Genomic DNA, 17,486 nt, shown 5'->3' on the forward strand with positions numbered 1-17,486 from the left:
GTGCAAGAAAGTGCATAAAACCTATTGAAACAAGTGAAAAATGCTTGAAAAGCTAGCATAAGATGACTTGTCATCATAACACCAAACTTAAATCTTGCTTGTCCCCAAGCAAGCACTAAACATGAGAAGAAATGCAGTGAGACAGAGAAGTATATAGGACCTTATTTAGCAGATAATAGAACTTGATTCATGGGATTTTATGCAGACAAATGCAACTCAATTATTCTTTGCTGTCTGATATGAAATGTCCCTTTGAAGATTTACTAGAGTTGCTACTATAATACCTTGCTCAGTCCCTTTGAAGATCGAAACTAAACTTGTACCCACGCAAGATGTCCTTCGTGTGACAAAAGTACCCTATGTGGCACTCCAACCCTCTACAAACATGGTACTTTTGTCACACGGAGGGCATCTTGCGTGTTCCACAATATATAATTCAAGCAAGTTCAATGAAAAGTTTTTTTTTCTCAAATCAATTGGAGTGCCCTATAGATAAATTTCTTAAAAAATTTTATTATTTGATGTATAGTGAAGTCTTTGATAAATTAAAATGATCAGGTATTAATTAATCAATTTGTATCTCTTTGTTCTTAATTGCGTTTTTCATATTTTTTTGTTGGATAAAATTTTTTATATAAATAATATTTAAATTTTATTTGATATAGAAATAAAGATACAACCTATAGATATGCAATGATCAATGTTAGAGATAAAAAATGTGTACGCACATTTTCTTATAAAATTAAGATCTTGATTTATTGTATATTATGTCTTTTTCTTTAATTAATCCAATTATTTTGTGAAATTTCTTTGTTATGTACTATTATTTAGTATTCACATGAATAAAAAGAAATAAATTAGACTTAATTTAAAATTAAATATATTAAAAATATTTTTTGTCAAAAATACTCCAGATATAAATAAATATTAAATAGTTTTCGTGGATCACAAGCCTAATTTTTCAAATATACTTCTTAAAAATGAATTAAATTTATAAAATTAAATGATGCATAAACTTATTTACGTTAGAGTAATGCTATATGACATAAATTAATTTAATAATAGACAAAAAATAGAGTAATTCAAATATATTAGTGCATGGTGTGTTTTCACTACAAGGAACAGCGTAATTATCGACACCAAAAATCAACGGCCAAAATATTCGTTGATATTTTTCGACAGTTGGTCGTCGATAAAATGAAAAATAATAAATTAGAAATAAAATATTAAAATCGACGACTGGATCGTCGATTATTTTAGCAACTTAGATCATTTTATTACTACCGTCGCATTGTCGACAAAGAATAGGTTAAGATTTTTTTCCTTTAAAATCGACGGAAATGTTGTCTATTTTAATATTTATTATATCGACGGCCTTTGCCGTCGATAAATTTAAACGGTGAAGATCTCCCTTTAAAATTGGATAAATGGCTTAGATTTATTATGTAAAATAGATAGCCAAAATGTCAATTTTTTTTCTAAATAAAATCAACGAAACTGGTGTCGATTTTTATCATCAAAAAATTTTATCACTGTTTCCTCCCCGCGTCCTTGATTCCGCCCCAATTCACTTCAATTTACTTCAGAAGTTAACCCCAATTCGCGACTTTTCCATTTCACCTCTACCATTTCACCAACCCTCCCTCTCGATGCCGCCGCGCCTCTTCGCTCTGCTGCCACCGTGTCGTTACTCTGCTGCTCCAACACCCGTCGTCGCCCCGTCGCACTCGCGCCGCCATCCCTCCGTCCCCTGTTTCAAATCGAAACACGTCGTATCAATAAGGTTCGGTTTTCCTTTTCTCTTTACTTTTCTTTGTTGTTTTCTCTGTTTTGTGAAATGTGATCCCGAATTTCTGATTTTCGAATGGAGTTCTCTTCGGTTCATAATTTAAGCTTACACGTGAGCTTCGCCTTCTTCTCTGCTCTGTGAATTGTTGATTCCTTTCTCTTTTTTTTTGGTTCTCTGATTTTTTTGTTAACTATAACTTGTGAGTACGCGATTTCAGTTAATATCTTCAGCGTTTCAGGGATGTCAATTATCGAAGAAGATATGCAGACTCTCGATGATTCTCGCTCGATCTACGTCTTCCTCTCTTCGAGTCTCAAGTAATGAGCACATACCTTTATATTAGCGTGATTTATAATTTCTAATTGTTCCTCTCTTTAATTTCTATTGATGCTTGTAAAACAGATGGAATTCTTTCTATCAAAACCACGAGTAAGTTTTTGATGTTCTTGTTATGATTAGTTTTGCTTTAATTTCACTGAATATATGCACACACGTCAAGCGAAAATTGGGAAAGAGATAGCTATTTTCTTATCTGCGTCATTATCAGAGGTAATATGCAAGATTTCTGTATAAGCCTCCGAGCAAAATTGTTTTACTCTTAGGTACGTGTTGTTTGAACTCCTCAATTTTCATCAACCATGTGGATAAGGTGCCATTTTAATTGTTCTACATCGTGGCTTAACATTGAAATAGATTCCAATTATTTAATAGCGTTATTGTGTTGAATATATTTGTGCTACTTTTAGTTTATGTTGCTATGTACCGGTGCTGCCATCTTGGTTTATGTAGTTTTTCTTAAAGAAATTTGATTTCTGTCAAATGTTCTTAAAGAAATTTGAGTCCTTGAAAATCCATTTTTGCTTGTCCTTGGGAACTTCAGGTCTAATGTATACAGCTTTGGAGTAATATTATGGGAACCTGCAGCCGAAAAGATCCCTTGGGATAATCTCAACTCAATGCAGGTATTGCTTTCATGCTTATGTAAACCTTGAAAGTATCTTGAAAAAAATAGATACTCAAACTAGAATGATAGACATCACATGAATTGTGTATCCCTTTGGGTGCATATAGATTAATTGTTCGTCTAGGAACATTGCAGGTGATTGGAGCCGTGGGGTTCATGGATCAGCGACTTGAAATTCCAAAAGATGTTGATCACGATGGGCTTCTATAAGGAAGTGAAACATCATTAGCAAAAGTATCAAATATGCTCTCTTAAAATATATGTGGGAGCATAATTTGGAAAGCTTTTAGCTTCACAACAATCAACAGTGACAGGGGAGTTGAATTTGAAGGTGTTGTTACAGAACTAGTCCATGTTCTTATTACTAGCCCATGTTAAACAATGCTTTTGTAGAAACACCAAGTGACGATGAATGGATAGAGGAACTCAAACATGGGAAGGGAACTGAATCTCTATATAGTTACTGCTGCAGTTTATGGTGGAATGTGCATGGGGGTATTAACTGTGCTTGGAGACTTGATGATGGGTCTATTTGGCACAGGAGCTGAGATCATGCTTGCTGCTACCATCTTTTATGAGTTGTCTGAGGCATTAGAGAACGAACATGACCTCTGAACTTGGCTTTTAGGAACTAGTTTCTTTCTTGATTGGAAACTAGCTTACAGTTAGTTTAGTTAGTTAGCCTTCTTGTAATAACAATTGATTTCACTAGTTTATGTATTTGGATATTTGGATTTTGTTTGCAGGTTTTGATGCCTATACCGAAGCCAACAGGTTATGCAGGAGACGATCCTTATAAAATGTAAGTATTTTCAATTATTATTATTATTAGGGATATTGTGTTTTCTGTTTTGTAATAATTAAAATTTTGAAAAATACCAAGAGATTGTATAATTGAGGAGACGTTGGAATTTTATTGATGTATGAACTGAGCTGATGTGAAGTAGGAGTAGTGAACAATGTGTTAGTGAGTGGACTTAAAAACCTTGTGAACTATGAATATAATGCCATTGATATTGTGACGAGTGAGTTATTATTATTATTATTATTGTTATTATTATTAGAGTTCTTTTTCTCTACTTGGCAGTTGGCAATGGCTTTCGAGTTTGCAAGCATGTTGTGTGGTGTTTCCTCCTCAGAATGACGGTGGCAGATGCTATCACAATACTCAAGTCCTTTGTTCCCATGCCCATGAGCTTCAATAACCTTTCTTCTCTCTCTCTCTTCTTCTACAAGAAAGAAGAGCCTTCAATTCATATTTCCAGGTCAAATATACCAACATTCACAATTTCTTCTTCTTGTTTTTTCCAATTGTTTTGAATATGGTAGAAATATTTTTGAATATAATGAATGGGTTGTTAGATAGGAAACCGTGTTTGAATTTATAGCTACACTGTTACTAATGCGTGCCACATGTTTGATCAAAGTTCTTAGTGAGTAATAGAAAATATGATGCTTTTCTATTTTATTTATTTATTTGTTCATATGTATATATAAAATTAGTAGTTAAATAGATTTGAATTACTGTGAGCTTATTGGTTATAGCATTAATTGTTTACTATTTTTTTAAATAAAAAAATAATTAAAATATATCTATTAAAATCGACGGAATAGTTGTCGCTTTTTAATTATAAAATAGACATGAAAACCCAAATATAGACATGGAATTTGTTGGTATATGAATAATAAAATCGACAGCAACTGTGTCGATTTTATTGGATCCAATATCAACGGTAATGTTGTCGATTTTAGTAAACATATTATAGACAAAAATGTTGTCGATTTTATTGGATCAAATATCGACAGAAATGGCGTCGATTTTATATAATAATATCGACGACGGTGTTGTCGATTTTAGTAAGAGTGTAAAATTCTCAAACTCATATTATAGACTGAAGCGCCGTCGATTTTATTAAATTATTATCGACGGCTAGGCAAGCCGTCGATTTTATTAGCATTTTGAAAAATCGACAAACTTAATAGCGACCAATTTCGCCGTCCATTTTGCCGTCGAATTTTAATATTATCGACGGCTTAGCCGTCGATTTGGCCGTCGATTTTAACGATGTTTCTTGTAGTGTAATTTGTACATATGTGGACCTAAACTGTACAGATAAAACACAGTTTACGATTAACACGAAAAAAATAAGAAAATAGCTGCTGCAAAACACAAGTTGCGTTTTGCAGGGAGGGACATCCCAACATTAAAATACGTCCTTGTCTCTTGCATGCAGAGCAGATGTTCAGTTTGATCATCTTGGGACACACCAAACATAACCTGCATTTGGCAGAAAAGATATTTATATGTGTGATATGTGTACGTGAAGGAAGTGAGCTTGATCTTTATAATATATATTGTATTTGGTTGAAGGTGAACACACTTCATAATAATATTAGCGTTTTTATTTGAGGAAAGAAGAAGATCGAAAAAGAGGAAAAAGGAGGTCAAGTGTGTGAGTAAAAAAATTAGTGAAAAAAAAAAGTTCGTAATTTTACATATCTCAAAAAGATATTATTAAATATTTAGATCATTTTCAATAAGAAAGTATTTTTTGTATTTTAATTATAAATAAGTTTATGTATTTGTATTGTTATTAGAGTTATTAATAAATTTTTGGTATATAAATTAATTGCTAATTTTATTATTGTTATTAGTGTTATTGTTATGATTATTATTGTTACAACATTATCATTATTATTGTTAGTTACACGGTTTTCGTGTATAATGTTAATAATAATAGTATATTATGAATATACTGTTATATAAAATTTTTATATTATTATTATTATTATTATTATTATTATTATTATTATTATTATTATTATTATTATTATTATTATTGTTAATGCATTACTATTCAAAATAATAATAATAATAATAAAATATTGTAATTATGATATCATTATTATATTGTTATTATGATAAATTTTTTAATATATTTTTAATTATTGTTATTGTTAATGTTTCAGCAGCAAGCATTAATTGTTATTATTAATACTAGTTAGAACATTGATAAACTATAATTTTATGGTAAATTTTGAATTGAATTGAGTGAAATTTATCAATTTATCTTGTATTTATTCACTGAAATAGTATAATTTTATGAATTTCTTCTAATTATGTTTAATGATTAAAAACATGCTTTTAGACTCTTAAATTGCTAAATTTAATTTACTTTAATTCCATGCAATGCATTGATGTGTTTGTTGAGTGATTTCAAGCTTAGAACGCAAAGATGGCTCGAAGAAGTGAAGAAAAAGCTAAGCGTGCAAAAGTAGAGAATTCATAAAGAAATAAAGTTTGGAGTTCCTCATGGTTACGCATATGCATGAATTTCAGGTTGAGTGTACGCATGCTTAATGCGTATGCATCTTTTGGAAGATCGCCAATTTGCGCGTATGCATCCTGTAAGAACCCGCGTTTTCACGTAAAACCGTTTTAAAATAATAATTTTAGTGCCCGGAATAGATTCAAAATTTAGGAGTTTTAATTTGAAAATATAAAGGTAAAATTTGGTTTCAATGAATTTTTCTGAGTCGAAAAATGTATTTTCTGAGACAGACCGAGAACCAGCAGTCGAACCGGTCGAACCGGTTTAAGCCTGTCAGGTACTGTGTTTTGAGAAAAATAAGATTTAGAAAATTGGTTTATTGTTTTGAAAGGACAAAAATAATTTTAGAATTGAAAACCGAGCACTAATCTTAAAGGTTTGGGTCAAACGGACCAAAAACGCTAACAGGTTGGACCGGGCCCAAAGTTCAACATATATAAGCTCATTTAATGAGCATTTCAGCCCATTCTTCCCCATTTTGATGAGAGAGCCGCGGTTTTGAAGAGAGGAGAGGAGGAAGAGAGTGCACTATTCACCTCCACCTTCCGGAAGCCATAACTTTTGATCCGGAGCTCCAATTGACAAGCCGTTTACGGCCACGCGAAACACTTGTCGAGCTCTACGTTTCTACCTAAGCAAACCTGGTAAGTAACCGCGTCTCACTTCCCAGTTTTGTGCCCTATATTTCTGCATTTTTGAGGTTATGATTTTGAGTAGATTTTGTGGTTTTGGTTGTTTAGGTGATCTCTAGTAGTGGGTAATTGATGAATTTTACCCCTAATCATGTTGGATAAGGTAAGGAACCTCTTTATCCTTGTGGTTTGGTATAGTATGAGCTTTAGTTATTGATGTATGGTTATGTTGTATGTATGAAGCTTGTTTTTAGAGTTAGTGGTGGCTTTTGGTGTGGCTTTGATGGTTTGGAGTTTGGTGGAAGCTTGATTGGAATCAAGTTTGGTGTTTGAGCATATTGAAAATCGGCCAAGGTTTAGTTTCGGTTTTCTTTATGTAATATGTAATGTTTCTGAAAACTTAGTCTAGTTGACCCTAAGATAGGATTGAATGATATGGGTGTATGAGTAATTATGTGTGAATTAATGTTAATTGTTGGTGTATGGGATTATTGTGGATGATGATGATTGTTGGAGATTATTGATGTTGATGAGTATTGATGATGATTATCTATATTGATGAATAATGAGAATTTTGAGAAATTAAAGTGATGAGTTAATGTAAAATGTTTATGGTGGGTTGGAATTAAGGATATTGATGATTATGATGTTTGATGACATATATTGATGATGATTTTTTATTGTTGGTTATTGTAGTTATTGAGGATTGTTGGGTATTATTGCTGTTGATGAGCTTTATGATGGATTTGATTAATAATGGATAGGGTTTGATAATGACTATTGGAATTTATGAGGAATTATTTTGGTTAGTTGAGGTTGTTATTGATTGATTATGATTATGAGTGTGGATTTATGATTAAGTGGGAAATTATGGATTTGGTAGCGAGATATGGTATAATGGTTGAGTGATTTAAGTAAAATTGAGATGATATGAACAGGTAAGGTATTGTGTGTGGTAGTGGTTTATGATGATTGGGTACGTTTTGATTTGGTTTTGAATGAAAAGTTGGTTAAAATTGAAGTTTTGAGGTTTTTGGTAAAAAACTGGTTTTTTGTGAACTTTGAAGGGTCATAACTTGTGCCTCAATTTTCAAAAGTTGCTGAAATTTATTTAGAATTAAATTTCATTGAAAACCCTTCAATTTGATATAAAGTTTGTAAAATTTGGATTTTTGTAGAGGAAGTTATGATCATTCAAAGTTTGTGTTAAAAATCTGAAATCCTGCAAAGTTGCAGAATTTCAGGATTTCTAATATGTTCGCACGCACAGCCTTGTGCGCACGCACAATCCTGCACTTTTTAAAACCTGTGCGCATGCACGGACCTGTGCGTATGCACCGCTAGGGAAGGGCGTGCTGTTTGCCGCGTTAGCACAGCTTGTGCGCTTGCACATCAACGAAGAATTACAACCTGTGCATACGCACAGCCCTGTGCGCACGCACAGCCCTGTGCGCACGCACACGTCTGCGCATACGCACACTTTGAAAATCTTCCTGGGCATGCAGACGCACACCCCTGTGCGGCCGCACACGCCCTGTTTCTCAAATTTTATTTTGTTTTCAACTATTTCACCTTCCCGACAAGATTGTAAGCTTCTATAACACCATTTTAAGACTCTTGGGCTTCTTTTAGAGCATTGAAATATGGGAAAGGTCCTAGGGGTTTAAGTTAGGTTTTCTTTTGAAAAGTTAGCAAACGGAGGTTTAGGTTTCTGGTGTATTGCGGATGAGTTAGTTGAGAGAGAAGGAAGAGTGGTGCATATCATGATTGTTGACAATGACTTTGGGAAATTGATGAACTATTGAGCTCGGAATGGAAGTGATGAATTGATGATGGTTATGATGAGTTGAAGACTCAAAGAGGAATGATGATCTTGTTGAATAATGAGAATGTGTCAGGCACTATATCCTTGGGTTAAGTATGATAGTGTGCAGGGTATTATGTCCCTGGGATTGGAGTATGATTGATAATCTTTTCTACTGCAAGAGTGTGACAGGCACTATATCCTTGGGTTAAGCATGCAAGTGTGCTCGGTACTATATCCGTGGGTGAATAGCATGTGTTTGGCACTATATCCGTGGGTCAATAGAGTGTGCCCGACACTATATTCGTGGGTGCGGTAGAAAAGCGACATCCGAAAGGATGTGTCGGGTTGGCATTTATGGACCGACAAGTGATATCACAAGCCAATAGGATAGACATTCATCATCTGCATTTTCTATCTGTTTGTCTACTTTGCCGACTTGTAATTGTATGCTCAAATGAATAACATGCCTATTTTTTTACTTGAACTACTTGCTCTATATGCTTCTACTTGTGTTTTACTTGCTTGCATTTATATTGTGATTGTCTGGTGCTGACGAGGTTAGGTAGGCGGTGGCGATGGGATTGCACGGAGGTTAGGTTGGCGACGGCTGTGGGATACAGCGGTGTGAATAGTATTAGTTAGAATTCCCCTAGTTTAGATAACCCTGGTTTATGGTTTAAGTTCTTTGTATATTTATTTATTTTGTTCTAAGCTTAAATATCAGTATGTGATGTGAAGTTCTAGGATTGCCTTCGGCGTCCCGGGGCCTTACATCTTACATCATTGGGCACTGTTACCATACTGAGAACCTCCGGTTCTCATTCCATACTTTGTTGTTGTTTTCAGATGTAGTCGTAATTCACCTTGGTGAAGTTACGGATATGGTGACAGAGCGGAGTATGGTTCTTTCTTTGTATGCTTCCGTTTTACTTTTGTCGTAGTATACTCTCATCTGTTGTATATTTATCTTTATGGCCTTAGAGGCTTATTTGAGAGGTAGGTTGTATAAGCTGTTTTTGTTCTAAAACTCTATATCTGTCTATTTGTAACTAGTTGGCTTAAACTCCGCAAGCTGTGGCTAGTTCTCTATGATTATTATATTCTTATATTTGTATATGAATTATTTTCTTATACATATACCTTATATCTTATGAGTTAGCTTCGTGTGAATGTTTCACGCTTTTGTAATTCTGTCTTCGAGCTTAATCCTTCATCAGGCTTCTAGAATATATTATTTCCTTCTATATAAATATGTATAAGCCCTAGAACTGTCGTAATCTCTGATTAACCTTTGCTTTACGGCTAGAGGTAAAGCTTAGGGTAATTGGGGTGTTACATTTAGTGGTATCAGAGCGGTTCGTCCTCGTGAGTCTGAGGGATGGACCGATTGTGCTTCATTGCATACTCTGGGTCATTTTTCTTTCATGCTATTTAGGTTATCTACTTGATATCTCATAGCATGCTTGTTTGTGAGTGCCTTTTTGGGATAATTGAAGCACTAGACCTTTGATATTGAGACTGATCACCTTGATATCAAATGTTTGGTGTAGATAGGAACCTAATGGCTACTCGCGGACGAGGTCGTACATGTTCACGAAGAGAGAGTAGGAATGAGCGACCGGCCAATAACCATGCCGAGTTCATGGCGACAATGGCGAATCTTGCAAACATCATGGGGGCTACCGCTACTGCGACTCTGCAAGTTGTGCAGAGGTTAAGCCAATCGGCCGGAAACAGAAACGGAAATGGTTAAGGAAATGTGAATGAGAATGCGGAAGGAAAAGGAGATAACAGGGGAGGTGCTCCGATGACCTTGGCGACCTTTCTCAAGGTTCATCCTCCGAGTTTTTGAGGTTCAACTAATCCCACAGAAGCGAATAACTGGTTCCAAGCTATGGAACGTGAACTGCAAGCATAGCATGTCCCGCATAACCAATACGTAGAGTTTGCTGCTTACCAACTTTGGGAAGAGGCCCAGCATTGGTGGCAGGCAGATTGTTGCTTGCTACAGCTCCAAAATGCAGATGTTCCTTGGGATGCATTTCAAACGGCCTTCTACAAGAAGTACTTCCCTGAGTCTGCAAGGGAAGCGAAGGAGATGGAATTGATGCAGCTGAAGCAAGGTTCTTTGCCTATGGCAGATTATACCAGAAAATTTGAGGAACTTTGTAGGTTCTCTAGGGTGTGTCAGGGTGCCCCGAAAACCTATGAAAGTTGGAAGTGTATCACGTATCAAAGGGGTTTGAAGTACGACATCATGACTGCTGTGGCTCCTATGGAGATTCGTATTTTCTCTGATTTGGTGAACAAGGCAAGAGTGGTTGAAGAATACGCGAAATTGGTAGCCTTGTCAAAGGAGACTTCTGGAGGAAATACTAGTAGGGAGCGTGACGATCACCTTGGACCAAGGGGATAGAACTTTAAAAGAAATGAACACACTCCTCAACATCTACGAGGTCAAGGGGATTTCAGAAAGAACAACAACGTTCAGTTCCACATGGCAAAGGGAGATGGTCGATGCTACACTTGCGGATTACCAGGGCACCTTGCTAAGGACTGCCGTAGAGGGAGGAACCGAGGTGTGGGTAAGAGTCAGCAACCAAGCCGTGTGTTTGCTTTGGAGGCACGTGAGGCGACGGGGTCGGATCCTCCAATGAGAGGTAAGCGTATGCTTTGAGTCTTATATTGCCTGGACCTGAGGTCGGTTTGGTTCTATCTTTTGTAAACTCGTCGTTAGAATTTCAAGAGTTTAGAGTTTTGTTGGAAGTAAACCATGGGAAAAGGAGGATTCTAGCGGTGGTAGCCGAGGATTTCGGACTTGTGATGACGAACGATGCGAGTTGGCGTGCCAGAATGGTTACCAGGTATGACGAGAAGCCTTGGCGGTTCCCTGTGTGGGCGATGGGTACGGTTCAGCACTAGTGGCAACGAAAATACCGACTAACGTCCTTGCGGTTTTTAACTATGATTTTTACCGTTTTAAGATTTAGAGTGATTTTTAAATCTGGTTTGGAGCTTTGGTTTAACTGATTTGGTTTTGAAACTAGGATTTGAACTTTTGATCAAATGATACAATTTTAAAAGGAAAGTGAGTCCTAAGATTTTGTTGGCTTGTGATTTTGGTTGTAAACCTAACTTATCAAAATGGATTCAAATTTAAAGATTTTGATTTAAGGGTTTCAATGAATTTAGGGAAAATCGTGCATTAAAATGATTGATTTACAAATAAAAAGTTTTTGACTCTTTTGATAAGATTTTAACAATGGACTCATTTAAATTGAAGTTGTTTTAAAGGTTTTGACAAATACTACAAAATCGGTATTTGGTTTAAGAAAAATTTCTAGATTCTTAATGACGATAATCAGAGTGATGCAGCGGAAGTTGTACGCTAAGTTGTCGACGTGTGAGTTCTGGAATGAGGAAGTGAAGTTCTTAGGTCACGTGGTGAGCAAAGGAGGAATAACCGTAGATCCTTCTAAGATAGAGACGGTGATAGAATGGAAAAGACCGACAATGGTGGCGGAAGTCAGAAGCTTCTTGGGTTTAGCCGGATATCACCGGAGATTCTTTGAAGGGTTTAACCGATGACTAAGTTGACAAGAAAGGAAGTGTCTTTGTTTGGATGTCGGAGTGCGCAGAGAGTTTTCATATTTTGAAGCAGAAGTTAACTTCAGCACCTGTTTTAATCTTGTTGGAATCGCATGAACCATTCAAAGTATACTATGATGCTTCTTTGAAGGGTTTAAGCTGCGTGTTGATGCAACACCGGAGTATGGTGGCTTACGCATCGCGTCAGTTGGGACCGCATGAGGGGAACTATTCAACTCATGATCTGGAATTAGCGGCGATTGTGTTTGCACCGGAGATTTGGAGGCACCACCTGTGCAGAGTGAAGTTTAGCGTCTTTTCTGATCATAAGAATCTCAAGTATGTCTTTGATCAGAAAGAGCTTAAAAATGCATTGGAGAAGACGGATGGAGTTGCTAGAGGATTATGATTTTGAACTGAGTTATCACCCTGGAAAGGCGAAGGTGGTCGCAGGTGCATTTGGTCTGAAATCTTTAACAATTGCTTGGGAGAGAATCAAGGAAGAGGAGCTAGTGGATAAGTTTGTGAATTTTAAGCTGGACATTGGTGAGGTTGTCGGAATAACTTGTTTGAACCAGTTGCAGATTTCAAGCACGATTAAGACGGAGATTTAGAGGGCTCAGCAAGATGAGCTGAAGCTTCAGAAATTATTGCAACTAGTTGGTGATAAAAGGTGTGAAGAATTTGCTAAGGAAAGTGAAAGATTGAGGAGAGATAAGGGGAGAGTTTGCACACAGGATGTCGGAAGTTTGAGACAAGACTTATTGTCGAGGGCTCACTATAGTGGATTTTCTGTTCATCCCGGAAGCACGAAGATGTATTGTAACTTAAAGAAGATGTTTTGGTGGCCTGGGATGAAAGGTGATGTAGCTACAGTGGCATCCAAGTGTTTGACGTGTCAGAAGGCGAAGATAGAGTATCAGAAGCCGTCAGGAATGATACAGCCTCTTGAGATTCCTCAGTGGAAGTGGGCTATGATGCGGTTTGGGTGATCATGGTTTGCTTAACCAAATCTGCTCATTTTCTGCCTATCTGACTGAACTATTCTACGGAGGAGTTGGCAAGAGAAAACGTCAACACGGTAGGATGATAGTGAATGAGGTGCCTTGGCAACTTGTTGGATTAGCAACGTTGAAAGTAGGATGCCTCGTGGGGAATATATATATATCCCATCGCGTGATTCAGATTTTTGAGGGTGAAAATCTTTTTAAGGAGGGGAGGATGTAAGAACCCGCATTTTCACATAAAACCATTTTAAAAATAATAATTTTAGTGCCCGGAATAGATTCAAAATTTAGGAGTTTTAATTTGAAAATATAAAGGTGAAATTTGGTTTCAATGAATTTTTCTGAGTCGAAAAATGTATTTTCTGAGAAAGAATGAGAACCGGCAGCCGAACCGATTGAACCGGTTTAAGCCTTCAGGTACTGTGTTTTGAGAAAAATAAAATTTAGAAAATTGGTTTATTGTTTTGAAAGGACAAAAATAATTTTAGAATTGAAAACCGGGCACTACTATTAAAGGTTTTGGCCCAAAGTGGGCCAAATGGAGCAAAAACGCTAACGGGTTGGACCGGGCCAAAACTGAGCCCAAGGTCCAACATATATAAGCTCATTTAATGAGAATTTCAGCCCATTCTCCCCCACTTTGATGAGAGAGCAGCGGTTTTGAAGAGAGGAGAGGAGGAAGAGAGTGCACTATTCACCTCCACCTTCCGGAGGCCATAACTTTTGATCCGAAGTTCCGATTGACGAGCCGTTTACGGCCACGCGAAGCTCTTGTCGAGCTCGACGTTTTTATTTAAGCAAACTTGGTAAGAAACCGCGTCTCACTTTCCAGTTTTGTGCCCTAGATTTCTGCATTTTGGAGGTTATGGTTTTGAGTAGATTTTGTGGTTTTGGTTGTTTAGGTGATCTCTAGTAGCGAGTAATTCATGGATTTTACTCCTAATCTCGTTGGATAAGGTAAGGAACCTCTTTATCCTTGTGGTTTGGTATAGTATGAGCTTTAGTTGTTGATGTATGGTTATGTTGTATGTATGAAGCTTGTTTTTGGAGTTGGTGGTGGCTTTTGGTGTGGCTTTCATGGTTTGGAGCTTGGTGGAAGCTTGATTGGAATCAAGTTTGGTGTTTAAGCATATTGGAAATTGGCCAAGGTATGGTTTCGGTTTCCTTTATGTAATATGTAATGTTTCTGAAAACTTAGGCTAGTTGACCCTAAGATAGGATTGAATGATATGGGTGTATGAGTAATTATGTGTGAATTGACGTTAATTTTTGGTGTATGGGATTATTGTGGATGATGATGATTGTTGGAGATTATTGATGTTGATGAGTATTGATGATGATTATCTATATTAATGAATAATGAGAATTTTGAGAAATTAAAGTGATGAGTTAATGTAAAATGTTTATGGTGGGTTGGAATGAAGGATATTGATGATTATGATGTTTGATGACATATATTGATGATGATTTTTGATTGTTGGTTATTGTGGTTATTGAGGATTGTTGGGTATTATTGGTGTTGATGAGCTTTATGATGGATTTGATTAATAATGGATAGGGTTTGATAATGACTATTCAAATTTATGAGGAATTGTTTTGGTTAGTTGAGGTTGTTGTTGATTGATTATGATTATGAGTGTGGATTTATGATTAAGTGGAAAATTATGGATTTGGTAGCGAGATATGGTATAATGGTTGAATAATTTAAGTGAAATTGAGAAGAATGATATGAAGAGGTAAGGTGTTGTGTGTGGTAGTGGTTTATGATGATTGGGTAGGTTTTGATTTAGTTTTGAATGGAAAGTTGATTAAAATTGAAGTTTTGATGTTTTTGGTAAAAAACTGGTTTTTAGTGAACTTTGAAGGGTCATAACTTGTGCCTCAATTTTCAAAAGTTACTGAATTTTGTTTAGAATTAAAGTCCATTGAAAACCCTTCGATTTGATATAAAGTTTGTAAAATTTGGATTTTTGTAGAGGAAGTTATGATCATTCAAAGTTGGTGTTAAAAATCTAAAATTCTGCAAAGTTGCAGAATTTCAGGATTTCTGATATGTGCGCACTCACAGCCTTGTGCGCACGCACAACCCTGCACTTTTTAAAACCTGTGCGCACGCACAGACCTGTGCGTACGCATCGCCAGGGAAGGGTGTGCTGTTTGCTGCGTTAGCACAGCTTGTGTGCGTGCACATCAACGAAGAATTACGACCTGTGCGTACGCACAGTCCTGTGCGCATGCACAAGTCGGGAAGGATCAGTACCTGTGCACAAGCATACCCCTGCACGTACGCATACTTTGAAAATCTTCCTGGGCGTGCGCACGCACACCCCTGTGCGGCCGCACACGCCCTGTTTCTCAAATTTTATTTTGTTTTCAACTATTTCACCTTCGCGACAAGGTTGTAAGCTTCTATAACACCATTTTAAGACTCTTGGGCTTATTTTAGAGCATTGAAATATGGGAAAGGTCCTAGGGGTTTAAGTTAGGTTTTCTTTTTTGAAAAGTTAGCAAACGGAGGTTTAGGTTTCTGGTGTATTGTGGATGAGTTAGTTGAGAGAGAAGGAAGAGTGGTGCATATGGTGATTGTTGACAATGACTTGGAAAATTGATGAACTAATGAGCTCAGAATGGAGTGATGAATTGATGATGGTTATAATGAGTTGAAGACTCAAAGAGGAATGATGATCTTGTTGAATAATGAGAGTGTGCCAGGCACTATATCCTTGGGTTAAGTATGATAGTGTGCAGGGTATTATGTCCCTGGGATTGAATTATGATTGATAATCTTTTCTGCTGCAAGAGTGTGCCAGGCACTATATCCTTGGGTTATGCATGCAAGTGTGCCCGGCACTATATCCATGGGTCAATAGAGTGTGCCCGACACTATATTCGTGGGTACGGCAGAAAAGCGACATCCGAAAGGATGTGTCGGGTTCGTATTTATGGACCGACAAGTGATATCACGAGCCAATAGGATAGACATTCATCATGTCAATTTTCTATCTTTTTGTATACTTTTCCGACTTGTAATTGTATGCCTAAATGAATAACATGCCTATTTGCTTACTTGAACTACTTGCTCTATATGTTTCTACTTGTGTTTTACTTGCTTGCATTTATATTGTGATTGTCTGGTGCTGAGGAGGTTAGGTAGGCGGTGGCGATGGGATCGCACGGAGGTTAGGTTGGCGACGGCTGTGAGATACAGCGGTGTGAACAATATTAGTTAGAATTCCCCTAGGTTTAGACAACCTTGGTTTATGGTTTAAGTTCTTTATATATTTATTTAGTTTATTCTAAGCTTGAATATCAGTATGTGATGTGAAGTTCTAGGATTGCCTTCGGCGTCCCGGGACCTTACATCTTATATCATTGGGCACTGTTACTATACTGAGAACCTCCGGTTCTTATTCCATACTTTGTTGTTATTTTTAGATGCAGGTCGTAATTCACCTTGGTGAAGTTGCGGATATGGTGACAGAGCGGAGAATGGTTCTTTCTTTGTATGCTTTCATTTTACTTTTGTTGTAGTATACTCTCATCTGTTGTATATTTATCTTTATGGCCTTAGAGGCTTATTTGACAGATAGGTTGTATAAGTTGTTTTAATTCTAAAACTCTGTATCTGTCAATTTGTAACTAGTCGGCTTAAACTCCACAAGCTGCGGCTAGTTCTCTATGATTATTATATTCTTATATTTGTATATGAATTATTCTCTTATACATATACCTTATATCTTATGAGTTAGCTTCGTGTGAACGTTTCACGCTTTTGTAATTCTGTTTTCGAGCTTAATCCTTCATCAGGCTTATAGAATATATTATTTCCTTTTATATAAATATGTATAAGCCCTAGAACTGTCATAATCTCTGATTAACCTTTACTTTACGGCTAGAGGTAAAGCTTAGGGTAATTGGGGTGTTACACATCCCTCATGCATACGCATGACTGTCAGCACGTGATTTACTTAAGTAAACACATGGGTTGCAATTTCAGCGCTTTCTTGGGCCTAATCCAACTCATTTATGAAATATTTGATGCAATTCTCAAGGAGAATCAAGGGGAGAGCAATTACGATAGTTTGATGCCATGTTTTAGGTTAGAATTCAAGAGAAAGAAGCTCTCTCTTCTCTTTAGAAATTAAGGTTTTAGATTTAGTCTTTCCCTTAGTTTAGGTTTTAATTCTTGTTTTAGGATAGGGTTGCTTACATTTTCTTGTTTTATTGTATTCATTTTCTTAGCTTTATTTATTAATTTCTCTATTTGACCATTTTTAGTTTTATGAAATCTTATTGAATTTTGATTTCTTTTAATGCAATTTATATTTTCATGTTTATTGTTTCTCCTTTTAATTGTTGTTATTACT

The 17,486-nt window shown here is 36.3% G+C and overlaps 1 protein-coding gene and 1 long non-coding RNA gene across 2 annotated transcripts; both read left to right on the forward strand.

The window, feature by feature from the left end:
* Positions 1 to 1,515: 1,515 nt before the first annotated feature.
* LOC112741900 (uncharacterized) lies at positions 1,516 to 4,221 on the forward strand. The gene is made up of 6 exons (XM_072214029.1): positions 1,516 to 1,783; positions 2,020 to 2,106; positions 2,192 to 2,218; positions 2,670 to 2,751; positions 2,889 to 3,555; positions 3,841 to 4,221. Exons 1-5 carry the CDS (start codon positions 1,650 to 1,652, stop codon positions 2,961 to 2,963), a joined length of 405 nt encoding a protein of 134 aa, XP_072070130.1. The 5' UTR covers positions 1,516 to 1,649; the 3' UTR covers positions 2,964 to 3,555; positions 3,841 to 4,221.
* Positions 4,222 to 6,474: 2,253 nt separating this feature from the next.
* Positions 6,475 to 16,840, forward strand: LOC140178280 (uncharacterized). The gene is made up of 3 exons (XR_011870850.1): positions 6,475 to 6,729; positions 6,826 to 6,880; positions 16,555 to 16,840. It is a non-coding gene; the product is annotated as an uncharacterized lncRNA (long non-coding RNA).
* The last annotated feature ends 646 nt before the right edge of the window (positions 16,841 to 17,486 follow it).

Source organism: Arachis hypogaea, chromosome 14, assembly GCF_003086295.3.
Source record: "Arachis hypogaea cultivar Tifrunner chromosome 14, arahy.Tifrunner.gnm2.J5K5, whole genome shotgun sequence".
In the NCBI taxonomy this organism is placed as follows: Eukaryota; Viridiplantae; Streptophyta; class Magnoliopsida; order Fabales; family Fabaceae; genus Arachis; species Arachis hypogaea.

Excerpts from the sequence above, each read along its gene's own strand:
- LOC112741900 (XM_072214029.1), top strand. The coding sequence starts at position 1,650 with ATGCCGCCGCGCCTCTTCGCTCTGCTGCCACCGTGTCGTTACTCTGCT. Across the intron at positions 2,107-2,191 it reads TTCCTCTCTTCGAGTCTCAA|ATGGAATTCTTTCTATCAAA; the intron begins GTAATGAGCACA and ends CTTGTAAAACAG. Across the intron at positions 2,219-2,669 it reads TCTTTCTATCAAAACCACGA|GTCTAATGTATACAGCTTTG; the intron begins GTAAGTTTTTGA and ends TGGGAACTTCAG.